At 40.9% G+C, this 26,305-nt stretch overlaps 1 protein-coding gene across 3 annotated transcripts in view; it reads right to left on the bottom strand.

Moving 5' to 3' along the window:
• Positions 1–26,305, bottom strand: part of ERCC6L2 (ERCC excision repair 6 like 2) — a 151,312-nt gene that overhangs the window by 42,243 nt on the left and 82,764 nt on the right. For all 3 annotated transcript variants that reach the window (XM_083186960.1, XM_083186968.1, XM_083186976.1), the window contains 4 exons: positions 23,503–23,655; positions 19,630–19,710; positions 11,767–12,730; positions 10,085–10,239 (listed from right to left, as the gene is read on the bottom strand). In XM_083186960.1, coding sequence (XP_083043086.1) covers positions 10,085–10,239; positions 11,767–12,730; positions 19,630–19,710; positions 23,503–23,655 — 1,353 coding nt within the window. The remainder of the gene's footprint in view (positions 1–10,084; positions 10,240–11,766; positions 12,731–19,629; positions 19,711–23,502; positions 23,656–26,305) is intronic.

Genomic DNA, 26,305 nt, shown 5'->3' with positions numbered 1-26,305 from the left:
ATTCTGGTTCACTCGCAAAGGCACAATCACTTTCAAATGGACAAAGCCATGAGCACTGCAGGTGGGGCAAATGTAACTTGTGCAGAGAGAATTAGATTTGGGCGGAGTTTGTACTTCAAACTGATATCTATATTGCAGTGTAAAAATAAAGCAGCCAATATTTACCCTGTACAGAAACAATAAAACACCCACATCTAACTGTCTTTGCACATGTTACATCAGCCCCACCTGCAGTGCACATGGTTTTGTCCATTAGAGAGTGATTTTTGCCTTTGCGAGTGAACTAGAATAACCCCCACAGTTTGGAAACTACTGATTTAGTGGCTGGATCTTCCAACAAAAATGTATGAAAATGCATCAGAAAAATCTTCGGAGCACAGAAAATCAAGACAAGCATGTTAAAAAAAAAAAAAAACTCATTGACATATTAATAAAAAAAATTGCCTGGAATCTTGGACAGTTTTAGGAAAAAACACACATTTCCCTGAATAGTTTTGTGTGAAGGACATTCACACCAACCTATTAATTTGTCAGTACTATTCAAATCTTGCCAAGACACTTCAACAAAATGTTAAAAACAGATAAAATAAACAACGATTACACACACTACAATTTTAATCTTGTGTTGTATTCCAATGCTGCAACCCACAAATTTCATCCTGTCCATGCTACAGTATATAAAAGAATAAGTGTTCATTCTAGCACCCTTTATCTTTCAAAAAACATTTAGACACCTGGGATGTTTCTCTCTCTCTCTGGGCCTTATTTTGGTTCATTCTTTCTGACAAAATCCTTCTTAGATGGACAAAACCATGTGCACTGCAGGGGGGGCAAATGTAACATGTGCAGAGAGAATTAGATTTGGGTGAGTAATTTTGTTTCTGTGCAGGGAAAATACTGACTGCTTTATTTTTACACTGCAATATAGATCTCACTTTGAAGTAAAACCCCACCCAAATCTAATTCTCTCTGCACAAGTAACACCTGCCCCACCTGCAGTGCACATGGTTTTGCCCATCTAAGAAGGATTTTGTCAGAAAGAATGAACCAAAATAAGGCCCTCTGTTATGATGTATCTAACACACACTGTACTCTGTATCTTAGCAGTTAGTTACAGACCATGCTGCGGTAAAAGCACCAGAGCAGAGAGCGCCACCTAGGCAGGAAAGAGGAACTGCATGGGTTTTGAAAGGTGCAGTGTGCTAGAATGAATTATATAATAATAATAATAATAATAATAATAATAATAATAATAATAATAAAACAACAGATGAAGAACTTCTTACTCTTCATTATAAAGTAGCAGATTCAAATGTTAAAAATCAATACTTTATTACAAACTATGAAACAACAAATATTTTTTATTACTATTTCTTATAAAATTTGTGTAAATAATTATTGTTACCAGGATCTCTCATTTCGGTACTTTCTCATCTTTGCGGCCACAGATTACGCAAGTTACGTTAGCCGCTTTGAGAATAGAATCGGCCCTGCGTATTAGGGTTCGCTCGCCACAACTTTAATAAAGGTAAAATATGGTGACGTGGATACAGGAGGATGGCGTGGACCCAGGGTGGTGCGGGTTATGTTATGTAAGTTCCGTAGCATAAGCTGTGGCCGCAAAGATGAGGAAGTACCCTCATTTCTATCCCCTGTCACAGTCTGCTTGTACTTCATAAAAATGTTCCGTGGATACTCAACATTTCATTGTTTCTGGTTGTGTCAATAAAACTACATATTCAAATATCCCATGCACACAGAGAATATGACCTGACCTGTCATACCCTAATATCTTCATCTATTACTAGTAATGTTAGTAAATGCTCATTTAATTATTCTCTATCTTTAAGACCAATTGCTCACTTCCACACACACACACACACACACACACACACAAAATATGAATATGGCCAATGCAGGACACGACTCCATACGACCGGCATCAGCCATATTTTAGGGGAAATACAACTTGTAAATAGGGCAGATTTACTACTCTACCGTATTTACAGGATTCGACTTTGGAAACGCAAATAAACAGAACAGACTCAATTTCACAGTCCAGAAAAATGCTATGGAGTTCTAGCATACTTCAGTGCCACTTCCGCATACGCTCTTCTCTTTTTTTGCACAAGTGACAGAACATACTGAACCCTTGATTCTAAAAACCTTTGCCATGGTTAATTTTACCTTTTATTTCTACAGCCAGAAACTTTACACACACATGTCAATTTTGAGTCCTAAGGTCCTTTTTTAACCCATGACAAAATAATCCTCAAATAGATGGTTTCAAAAACAGTTCACATTTATAATTTTTTAGGTCCATTACTATCAAGGACTGTTTGAAAAATCAGTTGAAATAAATTATGTTTAAATACTTCAATTGTGGGCAGAAGAATGTAACAGAAATGGCTACTGAAACCCCCCTTAAAAGTAACATGATTTTATGCTTTCTCTACGGTGAATACTATGGATCATTACACTTTATGTACTTTTATTTCCACAAAATAAATAAAAATGTTGGTAAGAATAATTAGGGGCATTCAATTAGAGCCGATTTTTCACCTAGGTGAAAAGAATAATCACTTTTCTTAATATTTTAGGGTGAATGGGGATTCACCTTATTCAATTACGGTGGCAAAAAAAATTGCCAGTGGCAAAAAAAACACCTGCATTGGTAAATAAGCCACTTTCTGGGCGAATTGCTGCCATTTTGACAACCTTTTAAGGCATTTTTTGCCCATGCCTTTTCACCCAAAACAAATGAAAAGCCATGGATGAAAAATGCCTTCAATAGCATTGAAAAAGTCTGCAATTAAATAGGCAGGCATTAAATTAGTTCAGTTTTATCGTTTATCTGTAAAAATGGGAACTAATTGGAGGCGTGGCCACGGACGAGCAGGAGTGAGGAGTATGGTCGCAGCTCCCCTGGCTACACATCCATAAGAAAAATGCGTGCAGAGTAAGCCTGCTTACCCGTTTATGTCTCCGGCAGAGAGCGAGGGAGTGATGCCGCTGGGGAACGCTGGACGGAGGCACAGTTGAGACCGACATAATATACAACTGAGCTGCCTTGGTCCTGGAAGCGGAGCCCAGCAGCCGGAACAGAATACTGTGTGCTTCGCGGCGGGGAGCGCTTCTCCCGTGCACACTTCCGGGAGTGAGTGGGGAAGTGACGCGGTGTGGAGGCGCTGGAACGGAGACCTGGCTACAGGAGAAAGCAGGCACACAGCGCGCTCGTCTCCCCCTTCGCTCACCAGCAGAACTAATCGGCCGCTTTATCATCCAGCGTATACAGCTGCAAGCTGCGCTGGAAGACAATAAAAGTAAACGTGAGACAGAGACGCAGGCACAGTTGGAATCTGGCTTATGAGCAGTCTCCCCAGCTCATTAACAGTACCCAGCAACAGTGACACCTCCCAGCAGGTGGACAGGGAGTGTGGTGGCGCTCAGGGCACCCAGAGACGCTGACTTGTACCCAGCCTTCTCCCTGTGAGTGGCAGGTGCAGAGGAGAAGTGCTGGCAGCTCAAGTCAGACAGAAATCGGCAGTCTGAACATACAGTGCTGAATGAAGCACCAACAATGGCCTGAAAGCGCCGGGATAAAGGCACAGACACTGGGAACGCCGGTATACACAGCCCACGGCAACCAGCAGAAACTGAAGTGTGAATACCTGCTCGGGCTCCCACGGGGAGAATTCTCTTCCAAACCGTACAAGACTGTTGCTGTGCCACAGGAAGGTGTGAGCGTCTGGATGGTAACGACGGCAATTGGACACAGTGAAACGGTGAAAATCCACGGTTGCAGAAAGGGGTGAGTGAGTCCGGCTTATAAAAAAGTGCCTAATAACTGATGTTGATGGACTGGGTAGCTCTGTAAGAAATAAATCAGGTGAACTCTATCGCATCAAGGGCCCATTATACTTGGGTTGTTTGTCCGGTGCCCACGTGATACTTCCCTTGTAGGAAGGAATTGACTTTCTTTAACAAAAGTTGGGAGACTGTATTAAGCACTGAGCATAATGGGGAAGACAGGCAACACAGCTGCGGCAGCACGCCTTGAAAAATATGCAAGGTCCCAAGCAGGGATTTCATCACAGTCAAACATTACCACTCCACAAACCACCCCTGCTAAAGGATCAAACCCCACTATAACCCCTGCTATTACCTCAGATATAACATTACAACAGATACTCGATGCAATCAGTAGCAGTGAGACTAGACTGCTTGAGAAAATTAATGATGTACAGGTGGATACAGCACAGATAAAGCAGGACGTCAAATCTGTGAAAGAGAGAATTAAAGAGGCGGAAAATCGTGTCTCTAGTCTGGAGGACTCTAACACTAAAATGTTAAAATCAATGGACATAATGGCCGGGCAAATTCGTGATATAAACCTGAAATTGTCCGACGTGGAAGGAAGGCTACGTCGGAACAATGTGAGGTTGGTGGGCCTCCCTGAAAGAGAGGAGGGCAACGAGGTGCCAAAATTTGTGGAACAATTATTGAGGGAGAATTATAATGCCTCTTCCTTCTCAGGCCAATTTGCGGTCGAAAGAGCGCACAGAGTACCAACTAAACCCTTGCCACCAGGGGCTCCACCCCGTACTCTTATATTTAAAATGCTTAATTATCAAGATCGGGACACAATCCTGCGCCTTTCACAGGTGAAAGGTCCCATGGACTACAAAGGTGTAAAACTGGCAGTATTCCCAGACTTTTCTATCGAGGTGCAGAAGAGCAGGGCAAAATATGCTGATGTTAAAAAACGCCTAAGGTCCCTGGACATAAAATATTCCATGCAGTTCCCGGCCAAATTGAGAGTCATCATTGACGATGGAACAAAATTTTTTCACTCACCAAAGGAGGCTGGAGAATGGCTGGACAGCAGATTTCCAGCTGGGCATCAAATAGCTGCTTAAGTTGGGATGTCTGTGACCCACCGGTTGTTGGGGGTAAAGGGTTGTGTTGCTTGAGTATAAGAGGCTAACGATGTTAAATGTTAGAACCGTTGATATTAACTAAATATGTCGTTTTTGAATAGTCCAGTTGAAATATTAAGTAATATCGTAAAAGCATAATATAAGCTGGATAGGGATGCCTGTTGCTGGGGGGTGGGGTGGGGAGGTGTGCTAAAATGAGGCTGTGCTGGATTTTGCATAACTGTAAGTAGAAAAGTCGGAAAAAATGTTTTTACATAGTCGGGTAATGAATAATACTGTAGAGATAATAAGGAACATGCATTTTTCTTTAAAAAAAAAAAAATAAAAAAAAATAACTAAAAAAATAAAAAATATATACTTATTGAAAAGTAAAAATAATAAATAAGCCAGGGGAGGGGAACTATTACGGTCTCAGGAATAAGTGGCTACAGGGGATTTTTTGCCTCATACAAATTGGGAGCAGGATAGGGTAACCTAACCTGCAAGGGAGGAGGGTGGAGAGGATAAGTATACCAAGGGGGGGGAGGTATACAGGGTGGTGGGAGGGGGGTATATGTAAGGGGGTGTGTGTTATATGTTGGACAAAGACATCAAGGCACCAAGAAAATGTATGCAAAAATGCTGGCGGTGGAAGGGGGACGGAGAAAAGGGGATTATCTTAAAGCTGACTAATGGTACGGTTATTAACATGGAATACTAGGGGGATGAACAACAAGATAAAGTGGTCGTTAGTTCTGCGGTACATCAGGGGCTGCGCCGTAGATATTGTTTGTTTAACTGAGACCCATTTGATAGGTGGGAAACTTATGGCCCTAAAAAAGGCTTGGGTAGGTCATGTTTTTCATGCCCCCTTCACATCGTCAGCACGTGGTATATCAATTCTTATTAGAAAGTCCATTGCGTTTTCATATACAAGAGTTAAAATTGACCCTGGAGGGAGATTTATTTGTTTGGATTGTGTGATTAACAACTTACATATTCTTTTACTCGCTGTGTATATCCCGCCCCCCTTTTCCTTTGATGTCATGGTGAAGATAGCAGATTTTGTTGCATTAACCCCAGAGGTCCCAGTAATTTGTCTCGGCGACTTTAACAACGTGCTAGATGCAAAAATAGATAGATGGAACAAAAATGCAACGGGTATCAAAAGGGACAGTAGCTCTAAGAACTTTGGCAGTTTTGTGATAGATATGGGGTGGGTGGACCCATGGAGAGAAAATAACCCAAACGTAATACAATACTCTTGTTTTTCTGCATCACACACTGCCTTCTCAAGAATTGATATGGTTTTTGTTTCCAGGGTGCTGTTGCCTTCAGTCAGTGAAGTTAGTTACAAAACTCGGGGGATCTCCGACCACTCCCCACTAGTGATAGAACTGAGAGAGTTGACTGACAGGGGTTGCCAATTTTGGAAGTGTGATGCCGCATGGTTAAACAATCCGGAAGTGACAACAGGACTGCTAGATCAATGGGGTGAATTCTGGGCAATCAATAAGGGGACCGCAACAGAAAATATAACTTGGGATGCTTTCAAAGCCTTTTTAAGAGGGACACTTAAAAAAAAAATAGGTATTGTGAAAAGAACAAACCGTCAAAAACTAATGGAATTGGAGAAAAATTGTAACATAAATGAAGCAAAATTTTTGACAGAAGGTACAGTTGAGGCGAAAAAAGTGTGGGAGGCCTCTAGAGAGCGGTGGTTGGATTACTTAAACACAGCAAATGTTAAAAACATGAAAGTAAACGCACAGAAGCTATATAATAATACAGACAGGGCCGGGAGATATTTAGCCTATCTTGCTAACGTAGATAAACCATTAAACACGATTCATAAAATAAAGGATTTATCAGGGGCATTGCAATTTAAAACACCAGAAATAGGCGGTGCATTTAGGGAGTATTTCTGCGGGCTGTACAGGACTAGGGTGCAATTTGATCAGTACCAAACCCGGGAGTACATTAGTAATATAGGGCTACCATCCCTTGAGGAGGGGGAAAAGCAGTCCATGGAAGGCCCCATAACACTGGAGGAGATAATGGCGGCGATCAAAGAATTACCAGCGGGAAAGCCCCGGGACTGGATGGCATCCCGATGGATGTATATAAAAAATATGCGGAATTTCTCGCCCCATTATTGCTCGAGCTGTATAAATCTTGCTTTGAGACAGGAGATTGTCCGCAAACAATAATGGAGGCGAGAATAATCCTACTACCAAAGCAGGGGAAGGATCAGGAGGACTTAGAGGCATATAGACCTATTTCTCTACTGCCCTCAGAAGCTAAAATTCTGGCAAAACTATTGGCAAGGAGGCTGGGCGGAAATATTGATAGGATTATTCACCCGGATCAAACCGGCTTCATGCCCGAGAAATCTACATCCATCAACATCAGAAAAGTATTTAGTCACCTACAAGTCATTGATAATAATAAAGAGGATACAGCAATAATGTCATTAGATGCCATTAAGGCATTTGATGCAGTTGAATGGCCATACCTGTGGGAGGTGATGAGGGCGTTTGGATTCGGGCCGAACTTTGTGAGATGGGTTCAGCTTCTCTATTCTGATCCAAGGGCCAGGGTGTCGGTGAATGGGTGGACGTCTTCTGCCTTCTCCCTCTCAAGGGGGACGAGGCAGGGATGTCCACTGTCACCGAGCCTGTTCGCATTGGCGGTGGAGCCTTTGGCCTGCGTCATGAGAAGGCATCCTGATGTAAAAGGATTTGGGGCAGGACCGGTGACCGATACAGTGGCTTTATATGCCGATGATGTATTAATATTTTTGCAGAATTACAGGGACGCAGCTTCTAGGGTCCTTCAGTTAATTACGACGCATGGAGGACACTCGGGCTTTGAAATTAATGTTCACAAATCCTGTATATTGGCAATAAAAAAACAGCCTATTATCGGGGCACAGGGAATATTGCCAATTAAATGGACAGAGGCCTTTAAATACCTCGGGATATGGATCACCAGAGACCCTTTTGAATTCATTAAAGTAAATATACAGCCACTGTGGGAGTATGTGGGTAGCAAGTTTAAAACTTGGAGTAAGCTCCCAATCTCAATGTCTGGGCGGGTAAATTTAATAAAAATGATCATTTTGCCGAAAGTCCTGTACATTTTGCAGCAGTCTCCGGTGTATTTGCCAACGGCCATCTTTAAAAGGCTGAATAGCTTAATATCATCCTTTTTATGGGATAACAAAAGAGTTAAAATTAAACTAGAGACCCTAATGAGGAAAAAGGGGCAAGGCGGATTAGCACTCCCCAATTTCAGATTGTATTATCTGGCTGGCCAGTTGGCACATATACGGGAGTGGGTGGTAGAGGACATAGGGACTAACCTAGTTAAAATATTGATTGCTCAAGGCAAAGGAAACAACAGTCCAGTACAACTTTTGCTAAAGGGGGCTGTATCAAAATTTGATGCACCATTAGTAGTACAGGCGATTAAAGTCTGGCGTGAAGTTGGTAAAATAACCAAATACAATGATATAGAAATAGACCATCCTCTATCAGACTATAGACGATTTAAAGTACTTAGCGAACTACGACCTGATGCAATATGGGGTACATATGGGATTAGTGCAATGAGTCAATTGTTTAATACTGAGGGGCTGAAATCATTTGCACAGCTGGCGGAGGAATTTTCACTCCCACGGTCATTTTTTTTTAGATTTTTACAAATAAGAAGTGCATTAGAGACCCAGTTTAGGAACGATACACCTATATTTTCAGTTTCCCCTATAAAAAAAACCCTACTGGTAGGGGGTAAAAAGAAAGTAGTATCAAGGCTGTACAATCAGTTAGTGGAAGCCATTTATGATGATAAAATGGGGGAACTCAGAGTAAAATGGGTAGAAGATGTTGGTAATATAACAGAAATAGAATGGAATATGGCCCTGAAGATGGTCTCAGTAGCCACTAACTCAATAAAAATCCAGCAAGTACAACTATATATTGTAAATAGGAGCTATTTGACTACAAATAGATTGGCTAAGATTAAGGGCAGCACTTCATCTCTTTGTCCTAAATGTAACAATGGTATAGGCACGCTTTGGCACTTACTATGGGATTGTCCAGTTCTGAGAATTTTTTGGTCTAAAGTAATCAAATCAATCAACAACACAGGGATACCTGAATCAGCGTTAGGGCCTAAAAGCTGTATACTTGGAATCTGTATGGATGGGAATCTGAATAGATATGATAAAGCTTATATAATTAACCTATGTGCCCTGGCAAAACTACTCATAGCAAGAGTATGGATGGCAAAAGATGGACCAGAACATGTAGCTTGGATTAACTTAGTCAACCTCACAATGGGACAAGAAAAATATGTATATATAGGTAGAAATAGCACGAACACATACACAAAAATTTGGCACAGATGGATTAGTTCTGGGCATACGGTAGTTAGCCCGGTCTTAGGTTAGCACTGATTAAAAAAAATAAATAAATATTTTTTAAATAAATAAAAACATAGAAACGTAAGGATAATTATAAAGGATGTAAGAGTCACAAATACCGTAAAATAAGCACGATGTTAATAGAAACAATCATAAACACGTTTTTAACACGGTTATTGAAATAAAATTAAAAAAAAACAACAAAAAAAAAACATTAATTACACAAAACATTGATATATTGTTTAGGGATAATAATGTCGTAAAGGTTGATGGAAAATATGGTGATGTTAACCACATGCTACAAATAAAGATAGTCCGAGGATCTAGGGAAGCTGAGTCCGCACTATAATATTAAACTATAGCGAGTAATAGACTATAAGAATTGATATTTAGTAAACGAAGTAGTAAACCTACAATTTTCCCGTTACCAAACCCACATGGTATAGATCGTTCAGCAGGTGCCGGGTTGTCCTAAAAGAGGGTCTTGTCCAAACTGTATGTATTGTACTGTAACTGTAATGTATGTCATGTAAAGGTAAAGCATATTGGTTTACCAATGAAATGTATATGTATTTATGTTATTGTTGCAAAAAGAAAATAAATTCAAATTTAAAAAAAAAAAAAAAAAAAAAAGGGAACTAATTGAATAACCCCTATATCGGCATTTAAAAATAAATCTGAGTACACAAACATACTAAAAATCCCTAGTACATTCATTGGAGCTCTTTCCTACCATTACCTCAATTTTGCGGGTGGTTATATTTGCAGGAAGCTGGGAGAATTGCTTCAGTTCAAAGACATCTCGTACTGCCCATCGGCTCATGTGATTCTCAGCTTTGCTTGATCCAACCACATTTTGATTTGAATGAACATAAGCAACTTCAGAAACACCACCTAAAATTGAAAGAACAATCAAAGGATATATTTGTAGTAATGCTGAAGGTTAAGCAATTACCGTTAAAACTTATACAGAGCTGGCTGCAGAAAATGGAATTTTTTAATGTACTTTCTGCATTTTCACAATCTAGTGATATTGTTTGGACAAATGCTTCTAAATTGGATTATGTAAGTACGGTCTGTTTCATCAGGGTTTTTTTTTTTCTTCAAAACGCAACATACTTATATTCTAACCGATATTATACATTTTGACTCACTCACCTTAATAATACTTACATAATCATTGTTCTAAGATGGTAGTATCCATGCTACGTGGTTAATCCAATACCTTGCAATGAACTTGCAGGTGAGAGTCATTGCGGCAGTGGTTGAACTTTACGGAGCATGAGATTTGCACAAAGTGCTCGCTGCCCGATAGGGCTCCAAACACTCTTGTGGAAAGAAAGACTGATTTCAGCCCACGAAGGCTTCAAATTCAGGTGCTGTTGCCGCTGTTAAAATGCCGCAGCAACAGCACATCGCACCCTTCGTGTACAATAGAATTGACCCATATATATTTTTCCCCAAACTATTCTGATATGTAAAACAGAAAACCAGAGAAGTACTCATAACTAATTATGTAGGCAGTGACTGACAGCTTGGCAGACTTCTTGTGCAGAACTGCCCTGGGTGGAAGGGTGCCTTTATAATCAAATCCAAATCTAGTGATATCACAGCAACTCAATCGCTGCAGAATCCCTGTTCTAAGAGACCTGCAGTAGATCAGCAGATTAATATTGAACAATGTATTTTACCTTCAAGATAATTTGGGCTTTAAATTGCCATTTAATATAGAAAGCTAAAGGTAAAATAACTAAAGGGTTCTAAATTCAATAAAGAATTAAACATTGTCAAAAAGAGATATTCATAATAAAAGAACACTTCATGTAAACTGTAAACAAATTTGTTTGTATCTGGCCACATAATCAAAAAATAGGATCCTAGAAAGTGTTAAGCATTATAAAATTACACTGCAGTAAATCAGCTGTGAAAGTTGCAGATACTAGCCTTGGCACTCCCACGAAACGGAGGCAACATGTTGCAGTTTTGGGCAACAGTGCCAGCCCGTCTCAACCCTGAAATGTCTGCAGCCTGTCATTCAGGCTACGGTGTCTGAGTGATGTCGCACGATTAGATCCGCACATGTGTAATACGACTTTTGTGCATGGCAAGATCGGAAAACCATCGAAAATGTGCATTAAAATTAAATTCATGCACATCACGGAATCCAATATAATAAACCTCCATCAGAATGTAAAATGGAAAGAAAGTGAAAACAACATAAGTCAAGTTAAGTAAGAATTTAGAAATGTGGCTGAGAAACTACAGAGTTACATATATATATATATATATATATATATATATATATATATATATATATATATATATATATATATATATAAAAAAACAAAATAATCAAAAAAATATTATAATTGAATACAGTTATCAGGTTACAGGCAGCTTACAAGAGAATAAAGTAATTACCTAAAATTCTGTCAAGAGAAGCCACATTCTGTGTCTGAGGGACAATATTATCAGTGACACGCTCATCCTCAGCCATTCTAGCAGATTTCCGTATAGAACCCGGGTTACTCCGCTTTATAGAGTTCTGAACTTTTGAACAAATGTTATTTCTTAACTTTGAGGTGTTCACTGTCGGTTGTTTATTTTCAAAACACAATTTCTTGTTGTGAACACGGTCATCATCAGATGACGAGAATGCATCTATAGTCTGTGAATTGCTCTCTGTACCACGTTTGCCACGGTAGGGGTGGTTTTTATGCTCCTTTTTCAACTTGGTGAAACTGGTTTTATGTGACTTTTTTGGTATTGTAATATCATCAGATTCATCACTAATGCAGTCACTACTATAGTATTTTATTTTCTGCATATTTTTCTCACCACCAGATTCATCAGATTCCGCAATGAATCTGTTGGCCACCGCAACTTTTCTGCTTCTACTTGTATGGGCTTGGGTGGGCAAGATTATGTCTTCATCCGAGTCACTACCAGATTCCAGGTCAGCAGGGCCTTCTTTAGTGAACTGTTTTTTAATTCTGGACATTGAGGTTGTACCTTCATCAGAGTCAGACGATGTGTTGGAGCTGCAATTATTACTTGCATGGTCTTGTACAGTTATTATATCGGCTGGTCTGAAGTTGCGGTGGGCCAATGTTTTGCTTGTTTTTAAAGGTGAATCCTTAGTGGAACTACAAGAATGTTGAATGTTGCTGTCCTGGTCTTTTGCTCCTCTCTCCAGCAATCTTGAAAATCCACACTGTTGTAATGTGAGCTGCTTACCACAGTCACCACTGGCAGATGGCTTGTTACTCTTTCTTTTTGAACCGCCAGTTATGTCATTATCACTATCACTGCTAAAATCAAAAGCTTGCTTCTGGAACTGCTCATCTGATTTTAAATCCACAGTCTCATCATCAATAACTGGGTCCTGCAAAAAGATAACAGTATCTAAATAAGAGGAAACGTGACTGTACAGGTAGTGTCTTTACAAATTGATATTGAAAAGGAAACATAAAATGCCCTGTAAAGTATATTACATGTATTTTCTATCTTTCTTTTCATATTAATTATCACAGACCATAAATTGTATGGATGGATGGATGAGCCACAGCGCTGCCAGGGTTTCCCTTACCCAACTGTACATACATACACACTGGGTGACTTTAAGCTGAAAGCTGCTCAAAACAGCAAGTTTGAGCAGCTTCCAGCTCAAAGCCATCCAGTGTGTATGGCCCGGTCCCAGCGGTTAGTGGTGATGCGTGCTCCCGCATCATCGCCAGGAAAGCCGCTCATTTGCTGGTATTACCAGCAGATAAGCGGCTTTGAGGACGACTTTGCAAAACCGTCTGTTCCCCCCCCCCCTCGGACCGGGCAGGAGGAAAGTGGCTCAGTGTGTATGCACTGAGCGGCATTCCCCCCAGCGATGACAGCGGTCAAAGCTGTCCATACACGCTGGGCATAAGAAAATTACATTTCTACTTCTAACAGTAACAAACATAATTTAGCGCTCATGAAAATAACTTTCAATGACAACTAGTCAACACCAAAATGAACATAATGTCGAGAAATATTTTCCACACACTGAATACTACGTCCCATTTATATTTTGGATCATGGTGCATTATTTATCAAATTAGATGTGTACAATATTTAAAGACCTGAATAAATAAATCAAATATATTTAGTTTCAATCACATTTACTACAAGTAACGCTGTCTTGTATGCAAACAGCCATGCAAATATTCACGTCTGAGAATAAAGTGCTTTTCATCCAATCATATTCCCTGGCAAGTAGTGTGATTTATAGCATGGAATAATTCATTTTGCATGCACTCTTCCAAGTTATATGACTTTTCAAACTAAACAACTTTTAGGGCCAAAACACTACATAATCAAGTTATTTGTTAGAAAAACATACAGCAGAGGTGGGCCAAAGCTTCAGTGAGCTAGAGTCAGACATCACACTGATAAGTAATTAACAGGCACATTTTATATTGCTTTAAAAAGTAAAGACTTTGGTGACTGCATAAAACTGAGGTACTTGTAGCAAAGGTTAAAACCATACAAGCAGCATTATGCTGCAGGTCATTCAGCTCTTCAGTAGTTGGACAGTGTGCCATTATTTTTAAGAATAAGAGACATAAATAAAATATATTCCCCCAAGAATAATGTACAAACCAAATCAACAAAGTAAACTTTATGTGAGCTTAGCCCAGCGTGTAATCTCCTGAGGAATTACATCACTTAAAACCATTCTACACTTTACAATCAAAGAACAGCAGCAAGTTACAAAGATCCTTTGTTTCTCACCTTTACGTGTTTTGGAGGGGATCTTTTGTGTATTACAATAATACATACTTGTGAAAGCAATAACGTTAAAAAGTAAAACTCACACAGTGCAAAAAAATAGGTCACTATTATTTAAAATTACAGTGCTGGCATAAATAAAGGAGTGTGGGGCTGTTGGTTGCTAGTGAGCTAAAACAACTACCAAATCAATGTTAAAGAAAATAAATAAATACTGCCCAAGTATCTTTTTATTTAATGGTCCATAAGAGAAAATGTTTAGAATCAAGCAATCAGACAACACTGTACACTCTCCCAGACCAGCTGTGTAATCTGCAGCAGGGGGAACAGTGACACAGGCTGGGATTGGTATGTAATCCCGGCTGTCGGAATCCCAGCGGTCCAATTACCGACAAGGGGGGGGGGGACATGTATCACCCCCCCCCTTGCGGGCCCGGTGCCTCACTACGCTCGGCACAGTAATTTATTCTCCCTCTATGGGTGTCGTGTACACCCACAGAGGGACAAAGTGCAGAGATTCCGACCGCCAGGATTGTGACTGCATCCCCAAAGGCTATCCTATCACAGGGCCTTTCTCTTTCTCTGGCGATGATGTTAATTGATCAAATGTCTGCCAATCGAAACATATTGTCCAGAATGGGCGAATGGAATAGGATGATAAGAAAGGAGTCTGGGGTGTGGGTAGAAGGAAAAAAAAAGGGCAGGGAGGTGCACCAGGGAAGAAATCGGAATAGGTTAGTTAGCAAATGCTGGGTCGCATCCGGGAATAGGACATGGGTCCCATTTCCAGAGCGACATGGCATTTGCGGTCTGAAAGCTCTGTGTCCGACCCAGCTTATTGCTGGGTTGGTGACATCACAAGGGAGGGAGCTGATCGGCGGCGCGTCACCGGGGGCTTGGGAGGAGGCAGCACTTGGAGCTGACAGCGCTGCCTCCTCCATACAGTGAATGGGACCCGGGTTGCTCGACCCAGAAACCCGTTCACACTGCACTTGACACGGATCAGAGTCGGGTTCAACCCTGGTCATTTCCAGGGTTGAACTCACGTGTTACTCGAACCGAGGTGGCCCTTTTCGACTGCACCTCCCTTTGTGTTGGGGCTGCAAGGACACACCAATAACCCGGGTCTAGAGTGCGGCCTGAAAGCGGTATTAGTTAAAAAGGGTGGCAGCATACTACATGCAGGAGCTCTTAGGGCACATCTTGATCATAATGGTAAATAAATTATTGAATCGAGATGATGACACCTCACTATGGAGGGTATTCAATTATATGCCAGATTTTTTGACAGTCGAAAAGCACTTCTTGATGTTTTTAGGTCGAAGTTACATTAGACCTATTCATGGATTGGCAAATTGCTCGCTGATCCACCAGTTTTTGATGAAACTGCATCTGTTTTCAACTATTTTTACTCATCTTTCACAGATATCAGTTTCAACTTAAAAAAAAAGTGAAACTGCATTGTCGAAACATGACTAAAAAACAACCAAAAACAATTGAATAGGACAGTCTGTTTTATCCAGCTAGCCCACCTTTAGTTCCATGTTGATTTTAGAGCAGCTAGAATGTCTGCAAGTTACAAAGCGAATGTAATCACTAAACCGGGTACATGCCAGGTTAACAAAATGTAACTGAAATTCTCATCTGTGAATGGGAATTTGGTTTTCTTAAATGACCAGTTTATTTATAGCTGTTCCTTAGCAATAACTTTGTTGCAATTCTGTTTGACTGTCACTGTAAATATTCCAGAGGTATCACCAGGGTGTTACAGCAGTTTACACAGACTTTACCGGCAGTCATTTTCTCCTTGGTACATCTAGACCAATATGGCTTGTGACCTATTTATCCTATGCAAGTGACTCACTAGGGTGAGGTGATAGAACTTTGTCTGTACATATATCAAAGCTAGACAAATATCCTCACATCTGCAAAACTGGCAGAAAGTTAATTTGTAGACAGCAATGGCAATATTATCATCTGTTTTCATTTGTAGTGAGCCATATAAAAATGTATATTTAGTGTGCGGTGGAGACACATCGTAATGATCGGCGGGTGGTAAAACAGGACAGAGCTGCTATGGCATACTAAATAACCTCTTAACCAATAATACAAGCTCTCCAATTAAACATAGCTACTTCAAAAACTGTACATGTGAAACTTTCAGGGACAGTAAGAACTTGTGGGTGATTATATAGTTACCCTAAAGAAAGGTCTTTACATGCCAACCCCCAGCAAAGGAATTAGCCCAAAAGAGTAAAAAACATTGTCCTTTTACATGGCAGCCTGCACTACAGATGCACAAAGAGCAAAGGAAGTGTGGTTGGAGACCCAGCAGTGCTCATTATTAGCATCATGCATCTTTCAAAACCTGTGTAGGCCCTCTTCCCTGCCTTGGGTGTCGTTCTCTGCTGTGGTTCTTCTAGCACAGTGTGGTCCGTATTTCAACACTGAGATGCAGACCAGATCTGTACTAGAAGCACCACAGCAGAAAGCGACACCCCAGGCCGGGAAAAGGAACTGAATGGGTTTTGAAAGATGTATGGTGCTAGAATGTACACTGTCCAGATTCACATTTCTCCCACTTTTCCCATATTTAGGAATACATACTATTTAAATTGTACAGCCCTTCTCTATGCTTGTAAAGTCTGCTTGGATTTTTTATCCTGGCATGGATTACTGTAATTTGTCAGTCTCCATCAGCCTCCAAATTATTTTTTCAGTCTAAAGAATGTTATTGGTTATTTAAGTATATGAGCAAACTTGCATACATTCTTTGCAGCATAAGATAGATATGGAGGAAGAGACTAAATACCATTTACAATATAATTTATAAGCACTCTCAAAAACTGTAGGCTTTAAAAAGGTTTTCTAGTATTCAAGGACCACCTCATCTCATGCTCCTACCCAGCCCCATAAGTTTCCACTTCAGGAAGTGCCAAGTGTGTATTATATTGAGATGAGACAAAGAGATTCCAAAGTGGAGTGTGCACTGGAATGCACAGACTAGTAGAGTGTAAAAAAAATGTCTGATTTGGTGATATTTGTAAAGAAGTGAGTTTTCTAAGTTGAAATGTATATACGCTACTGAAATCTAAGCAGGAGCTGGCTGGCAACTTTTAGCCTGTGGGGCAAGTCCAGAGCACTGGCCCATAAGTAACAGCGCATCATTAAAATGGAGGTTTTTCGTTAAAAATATAACGACACCACAGGCTTCTCCCTCTGTATAAAAACAGGACACCACAGACTGCTGCCCTGTATAATATCAGGACACCGCAGGCTGCTACCCGCACAAGGATCAGGAAAAGCCAGGCACTGGCAAACACAAACTCACAGTAGCCGGCGGAGGGCTTTTGCACACACCACTCCACCCCCGCCATGCGTACAGCTGGCTGCGGATGCTTCCAGGTTAACGGAGATTTTGCGCAAGTGCAGAAGCTCCGATTGTGGCAGCCGAGGTTTTGTATGTATCAGCCTGGCTTGGTAGGAGAATGTCCACTCAGAGGGGTGCGGGACACGGCACACTGAAAATTTGCCTGACTTCCAATTATCGCAATTTGCCCCTGACACAGGACTGCTCACCTGCATAAAAAAAAAAGAGGAGGAGGACACCGCTGGCTGCTCTCCTGCATAAATAAAGAACCAAACACCACAGGCTGTTGTTGCCTTGCATAAATAAACAGGACAGCACGGGCTGCTCCCTTGCATAAATAAAGAACTGGACACCACAGGCTGCTCTCCTGCATAAATAAAGAACAGGACACCACAGGCTGCTCTCCTCCATAAATAAAGAACAGAACACCACAGGCTTCTCCTCTGCATAAATAAAGAACAGAACACCACAGGCTGCTCCCCTGCATAAATAAAGAACAGGACACCACAGGCTGCTCTCCTGCATAGATAAAGACCAGGACACCACAGGCTGCTCCCTTGAGTAAAAAATAGGACACCACAGGCTGTTCTCTTGCATAAAGAACAGGACATCACAGGCTGCTCACTTGCATTAAAAACAGTACACCACAGTCTGCCCCCCTGTATAATAATCATGCCAATTGCCATGACATCACAGGCTGCTCCCCCTGTATAATAATAAAGACATGACACCACAGGCTGCTCTCCCTGTATAATAAAAGTAATGCCATGACACCACAGGCTGCTCCCCCAGTATAATAATAATGTCATGACACAACAGGCTGCTCCCCCTGTATAATAATTTATTATACAGGGGGAGCAACCTGTGGTGTCATGGCATTATTATTATACAGGGGGAGCAGCCTGTGGTGTCATGGCATTTTTATTATACAGGGGGAGCAGCCTGTGGTGTCATGGCATTATTGACACCACAGGCTGCTCCCTCTGCATTATACCAGGAGGACACAACAGGCTGCTCCCACTTAACACATTAAAAAGAGGACACCTTAGGAAACAGCAGCATTTTTTTTATATATATGTGAGTTTAATCCTCACCTGCTGCTGCGGCGGCTCCCAGTTTCTCTACAGTGTTTGCTGCTTCCAAGTTCCTGCAGCCACTGTCCCCGGCTCCCCGTCCACTCCTCCTCCGCCTGCCTACTGGCTGCTGCTGCTCCAGACGCATGGGTGGGTGGGCGGGCGGCGTCATCGTCATGCGCCCACACCCAGCGTCTGTCACCCACGGCGCATCAAAGGGAACAGGCCGCCGGGACCTCCTCCACGTAGCACTGGAGGCCGGCGGCCATGTTCCTGTAGCTGCGGCCAAGTTTTCAAAGCCTACAGGAACATGGCCGCCGACAGTGTGGAGGAGGCGGCCGCGGCCCGCAGCACTCCTGATAGAACGGCCTGGGGGGCACATGGCACCCTGCCCCCCGGCCCAGCCTGCCCCTGAATCTAAGTATACATCTAATTAGCTAGGATACAAATAATTTAGTATGACTGTATGTGCAGACTACAATTAAAATCTAAAAGAAAATGGTTAATAGCTACAGAAGCCATCAATGGCCAAACCACTAGGAGTCTATAGCCGTGTACACGAGGTGTGATTTGGCCAGGTGATTTTGACTAGACAGTCAAAATCGCCTAGAACAGGCCTGGCCAACCTGTGGCTCTCCAGATGTTGTAAAACTACATGTCCCAGCGCGCACTGCCACAGTTTTTCTCTTATGGAATGCTAAAACTGTGGCAAAGCATGCTGGGATGTGTAGTTTCACAACATTTGGAGAGCCACAGGTTGGCCAGGCCTGGCCTAGAAGGTTAACCAAAATCCAACTGTGTGTACACTTCGGACTATAGCGATGCGCGGCCCTGTGGCATCGCTATAGTCAAGTGAAATAGACAGTACAGACCAGAAAGACAATTTTGCCTAAGCTGTTTGTATTTGGCTTATGGCCAAACCACACATATTCAAAATCGCTTAGTGTACTAAGCCAAAATCGCTTGCCCCTGTGTACCCTCTTTTAGTGTATTCTTTTGTAGCCTACTGGGGGATAGCAGTGGCCAACTGCTCTTCACAGCAGATATATGTTATATTAGATAGAGAAGAAAACTTACCATGGTTGTGTCGCTTGATACGGATTGCTGACTTATATACATAGATGCGCTTTTGACTCCAGCTTCTACTTGACCTTCACGCTAAATTAGCGTATGGAAGAAAAGTGTTATAATTATTTAATGTATATACAGCTGTATTTCCTAAACAATACCAAACAAAAAGCATGGACACTTCTCTAACTGACAAAAAAAAATCTATAAGTGTAAAAGTATTTTCAATGGTAATGCATGGAACGATCTTTGCCATGACATGCCTCATATAGCTACTTATATTTATAATTTTTTAATACAATTTTAAACAACTGCCATTGAATGTAAACTACAGGTACAGGTACAGGGAATGGAACTCCTTAATGAATAACGCAGTGTACCCATTAGACTGGAAAACCACTTCCAAAATGTTTTTTAATGTGCACTGTATTCTAAACATTCAATAAAATGTATATGGAGTTGGGCTTAGTACAGTTTTTCAATGCGCAACGATACAGAACAGTTGTTTTACTGACAATAAAGCTCAGTGAACGGATCGGAGATAGATGAAATTGCTGGGCATAAAAAACAGAAAAATAAAAAATTTAGATAAACTTAAAAACATGTGTAGTGTTCCATTTAGCATTTTAATAATTGGGTGTTCACATTTATGAAAGTACACTATAAATATATTTTATTGCACAAAAAAAAATAAGAAATAACTTTATTAACCTCTCTAACTGCATAACTAGGCAATAAAAGCAGAGAATATATACATTCTGAAATTCCAGTGTAAAGCCTCCCACTGTCACAAAGATGTTTAAAATATGTTTGCAAAGAATTTAAATTACTCAGCTTTCAATGGGGATGGCTTATGGCATCTTTGTCAAAATATTGCAAATATAAATAAAATATTAAAATGTAATTAAACTGAAGGAAGATCAAAAGTAATAATTGAGGCGTGTCAATCACTGCTTTTATTATACTTCTTGCCTTGCTATTACGTGTATTTGTGTCCTGTACCTCTACAACAGAGGTTGGCAAAATTCAGTCCACAGGGCTATCCTGATTGGCCAAATCTAACTCTCTCTGCACATATTACATCTGCCCCTCCTGTAGTGCAATATGGTTTTGTCCATTAGAGAAAAATCCACTTTGCGATCAAGTCTGAATTAGGCCCTTAAGATGCCCACACACGGTAAGATTTTTTTAAACAATATGGCCGTTTCTGACCAATCGTTTAAAATCTTATCATGTGCCTAATGACGACCGGATGTGGATGCCTGCGATGTTGTTCATCAAGCCTGCTGATCCCTTAAAGATGAATGACTGACGTGCAAGATCATGGCCATATTGTTCCATAAGTAGGCATGATCATGGCCACACTGGAGGATTGAGTAAACCCTTTGATCATTTACTCAATCATTCAGTCTGAGGCCATGATCAGGGGTGTTCTGGGTTGCAAATGAAACTGGATAGATATCGGAATGAATCCAATATCTATCCATGTGTGGGCACCATAAGTCCGAATCTTATTGAACAGGTATGGAAAAAGCTTAAACATGAAGGCACCATATCCCACCTGAGGAAGCAATTGCATGATTATAAAAAATAAATATTAGGTTAAAGGTCAAACTATTTTCACAAATGCGCCTTGTGTACCAACAAAATGTGTTTGAATGAAACCATACATATAATGGTATATAATTTATAATATCAATAGTAATATTCTGAAGTATATACTGTATAGGACAGATGACCACTTGCGCATACAGTAAAGCAGATATGATATTCTGTGGGAGTCAGGAGAGTTTTGCAGGGTTGTCATTTGTGGCAGTGAGGGGCATTCACTGTGTTCTACCCTGCGAAGAAGACTTAAAATCTGTCCAAAGAAAACTACAGTATATGCAGGCTAGTTACTGTGTTGTCTCCCACTGCAAGAACTTCTTCCATAAGCTACCCAATACCGTCCTGACTGCGCTCGCCACACTATATAAAATCAACTACACGCTGACGTGTTCCGCCGTGGATAGTGGGGGGGTGCCTAAATCTCATTGCATCTCATACAAATGTATAGCAAAATCAATGGCATCGCACCCTATAAAATAGCATGCAATTGCATGCGATTTTGCGGTGCAATGCTATCACATGCGATGCGATCGCACCGCCCGGGGAGTGAATTAAAAAGAGTAGTGAATAAATTACATAGGAAAATCGGATCGCATCGCATGCAAAAATGGCATGCAATGCAATTTTCTTACACAGAATCGCCCGCTAAGCTATTTGCTTAGTGGGTTCCTGGCTACTACATAAGTACCTATGTGTCAAGTAGGGCCTGATTCAGAGTTGATGGCTAACTAGAGAATTCGTAACTTGAGCGATTATCGAACTGCACGTGCGTACCAATCAAATTGTGAATGAGTGAGAGGATGGAGCTAATGCATATGGATCATAATCCTCTCGCAGTTTAACCAGCCAGCTTTTGGGGGTGGTAACCTGCCATTTTTTGGGGTATTTGAAAAAACGCAGGCCTACACAGGCATTTTTAAGGAAGAATATTTTTGATGTCAGTAATGACCACTTCCAGCCAGTCTCAGTCGCAGATTAGTGGAAGCCTTAGAATTACTCAGACAGTAAAATCCTTTTGTTGGCCCATGAATGGCATTTGATTTGTGAGTGCCAAAGCAATATATCCGCAATTCTCTCGCAATTTTGCAAACGGTGGTCACTCTTTCTTGGGCGGCAACTTACTCCTCAGGGTCCACATTCTCACATTAACGATCAATTCGGAATCAGGCCCTAAATTCCTTAACACAAACACTATGGAAGGGTTGGGATCATTGGGTCTACAACAACTAGGTCAACAAGCATTGGGTCGACACCAATAGGTTGACATGCAGCAAGGTCGACATGGGTTAAGGTCTACATGGGTCAGGGTCGACGTGGATCTAGGTCGACATGGGTCTAGGTCGACAAAAGCATTAGGTCGACATGGGCTAGGTCGACATGGGGGTTTTCACTGTTTTTTTACCCGAATGTCAACACAGTCGACATGGACACAGTTTCAAGTGCACCGCATACCCTCGCAATGCTCGCTTCACTCTCAATGCTTCGGGCACTATATTGTTCTCCCACCCCGCCCTAGTGGATGGTAGGGCATGAAATACCGCCTGTCGGCACACGTCGGCTCAAAGAACAGTAAAAAACCCATGTCGACCTTTTGACTGTCGACCTAACGCTTGTGTCAACTTAATGTCATGTCGACCTTGACCCTTGTCGACCTAGTTGTTGTAGACCTAATGACCGTATCCCCTATGGAAAGCAGAGTACCTGTAGGAAATGTATGCAAACATGAGGAGAAAATACAAACTTTACACTGATGGAAGTAGCCGACTGGTAATTGATTGGTAATGTGTTTGCCCTTTAAAATGTTTAACAAACCGATTCTTTAGAAATTTGTTACTGTATTTTTTGTTGACAGGTATAAATGTGTGCAGCACCCAAAAAATTGCTATGTGCCCCTAAACTGAAATAAATACCCAAACCTGTCGTACAATGTAATTCTTAGACCTTTCATATTAGATCAAATTGTTTAACCCTTTGAGTGCTAAGTGAATTTGCTAAAATAGGTATAAAAATTGCCAAGCAAACATTTTTATCCATCATAATGTCCTGTAATGTTTATCTAACATAGGAAATATCTTATAATCTTTTTTTTTTTACACAACATTTTTTTTTACACAACATTTTTAATATTTTGAATTTAACAAATGTTAGCGATGTCGGCATTTTTAGCAGATATTTTGTACATCTCTCACAGAGATGTTGCCACTCAAAGGGTTAAAAACACTCTGTAAGCAATAGTGCACGAATGACCATAAAAATTCAAGCTCAATGACTTACTTCTAATATATCCCTGGTCAAACAGGTCCCCTGAGTTCTAAGTTTGAACAGGTTATGGATGCCAAATAATTCGCCTTTATGTTCCTTTGATCCTTGTACAGCTTTAAAATAGCGTTTGGCATTCTCGCTCCCAACTACGACACAGTGAAGTTGCTGCAGGGCACAAAGTCATATGCACAGGTTGAAATAAAACACATATATTATGTGGTTGCAGGCGCACAGCTGCAAATAACAGGAAGTGATAAAAACGAATAAAATGACTTGTGGCTGAGGAATCCTATTACTATAGCATTTAGGTTAGTGGCATGCATCTGTCAGGTACTTATCACTGCAAAGACAAAATGAAAAACAACACTTTCAAACATGTATCTGTCATACGATAGTATTGTATAAAGACAAACTGTATAGTATTGCTTAGTGTTTTACAGCAAACCATTGGGAAATGTCACCTTTATTTCCAACTGCATGAAATCATATGCATTTCTTTCTAGTTTTAGTACTTTTCATTTACTTTAATCTGTATTCTTCTAGAATCACTAGTAAAACATGAAAAAAACTGTGGTAAATGCATCTATTTTAGTGCAATCGTGGCACAAATTGCAATTTATAATACAAATAATGATGCTGATTGGATTGCACTTTATCTTTCACAATTGTATATCTCTCCAAGCTTAAATAAATACCTCCATTAAGGCTCTTTCAGGACAGTTCATAGAGAACATATGATTACATAGTCTGATATCCATCCAAATAATTGAAGGACTTGGGAGAACCAACAAAAAATGGCACCAGTTTCAGCAGCTCTTGGGAAGATTGGAGGCATTAGAGGCGGGTTAAATCTAACCATCCATGACAAAGTTTCTTAAAGCCTAACGCCAGCCATACACCTACAGATTTATTGTCAGATCTGGCTGGTTGGAACAAAAAACCTGGGAAGGGATGAGAGCAGATGACAGTTGACCATTATCTTTAAAAAGCTGAAAAAGTGCCACGGGGCGCGCTCGATAATGTGCATATCCTCTAGTATCCACCATATTGTTAATGATGCACACTACCATTGGTCGTTATTGACCCCCAATGCCATCTATACATGCAGTGAAATTTTGGGTATGTTGTTTATGACTAGGTGCATAATGTTTAGTGTGTATGAATGAAGTTTATATTTTGTCAGATCAGTAAAAGATACTCTTGTCTTCTCAATATATATATATATATATATATATATATATATATATATATATACATATACACACACACACACACAAAGGCGGCACTTATGCAGCCCACACACGCGCCGATGCCGGCGGTGCGATGCTGTACGATGGGGTGCGCGCTCCCGCGGCACCTCATCGTACAGTACAAAAAGTATGTGCTGCACATACTTTTTGTACTAGCTTTTTCTAGCACAGCATCGCATCGCATGCACATCGTATGCACAAGGCATACGATGCGATGATGTGTGTGCTAGTTAAGCCCACAACGCACGCTGGAATCGGTGCGTGTGTGGGCTGCATTAGATTTTGTACAGTAAGTACCAAGAAAAAACAACAACAACAGGAATCAAGATATGTGTCTGTTTTAAAAACTTGGGTGGACACCAGTAACCCCTTGTGCATTGCGCTCAGTTTTCACTCCTCTACATGGTCTAATCTCTGGCGTTACTCAGGGAGATGACACAATGCTTGTTGCCGTGATATAGTCCTGACAGCATGATAGCTGTTCTAGATGCCATATGTAACTGTCCCTGGGTGGGACAGTAGTAGGGAGTGATTTTTGCAGTGTTTCACAAACTCAACAGAGGCCACTGGGGAGCCATGAGCTTCTACTACGACAGGAGTGGTCTGCGACAGCAGGAACGCTATGGCCGACTGCAAACTGCTTTTGGAGAGGAAGCACCGTTCCAGACCACTGTGTTGTAGTGGTTTGCAAATGTTGGTACAGGAGACAGCCCGAGAAGACAAGGAATAATGTGGCCTTTTTGTGTCCTCCATATCAAGGGACGATGGGCCTTATTCTGGTTCACTCTTAGAGGCAAATTCCTTCTCAAATGGACAAAACCATGTTCCCTGCAGGGATTAATTAATTCAATTTGGGTGAGTTATTTTGATTCTGTGCAGGGAAAATACTGACTGCTTTATTTCTACACTGCAGTATAGATCTCACTTTGAAGAAAAACCCCACCCAAATCGAATTCTATCTGCACTTACATCTGCCCCACCTGCAGTGCACATGGTTTTGTCCATTTGAGAAGGAATTTGCCTCTAAGAGTGAACCAGAATAAGGCCCAATGTTACTACCATGAGGGCAATAGTGAAGTCTGAATCTGAGAAGGATATAGGCCGGTGGTTTTCAAACTTTTATGAATCACAGTGCCCTAGGGTAACAAATTGTTTTTTTTTTCATGGTGCCCCTAGGCCAAAAGTTTCTTATTGAGAAATAAAAAATAAAAAAAAGAAATTAAGTAAAATGTGTTTATTTGTCTTCCATAGAGTCATCTAAGTGGTGAGGGACATTTCTGTTTGTCCGCATATTTTATAATGGTAAGCCACAAGCACTAGTTTTGCCTATTATACTTACCATTTTGAATTAGAATTACTCCTGGAAACCCAACCTGAAGCACCCCTGGGAGCCATCACAGTTTGGGAAACACTGATCCAAGCATTTAATCTGGATCCATCCACTTGATACTCCATGAAAAGCTCTTCCTGAGCAAGGTGCTGCAACATACTGTCCTGATTTGATGGCAGGTACTCAAACAGTCTGGGAGATCATCAGTGGCGATGAATCCTGGATCTACAATTTC

This window comes from Crinia signifera, chromosome 1 (genome assembly GCF_055691185.1).
Source record: "Crinia signifera chromosome 1, ASM5569118v1, whole genome shotgun sequence".
Classification (NCBI taxonomy): domain Eukaryota; kingdom Metazoa; phylum Chordata; class Amphibia; order Anura; family Myobatrachidae; genus Crinia; species Crinia signifera.
Note: the sequence above shows the minus strand (reverse complement) of the source record. Positions and strands in the feature narration are given on the sequence as shown.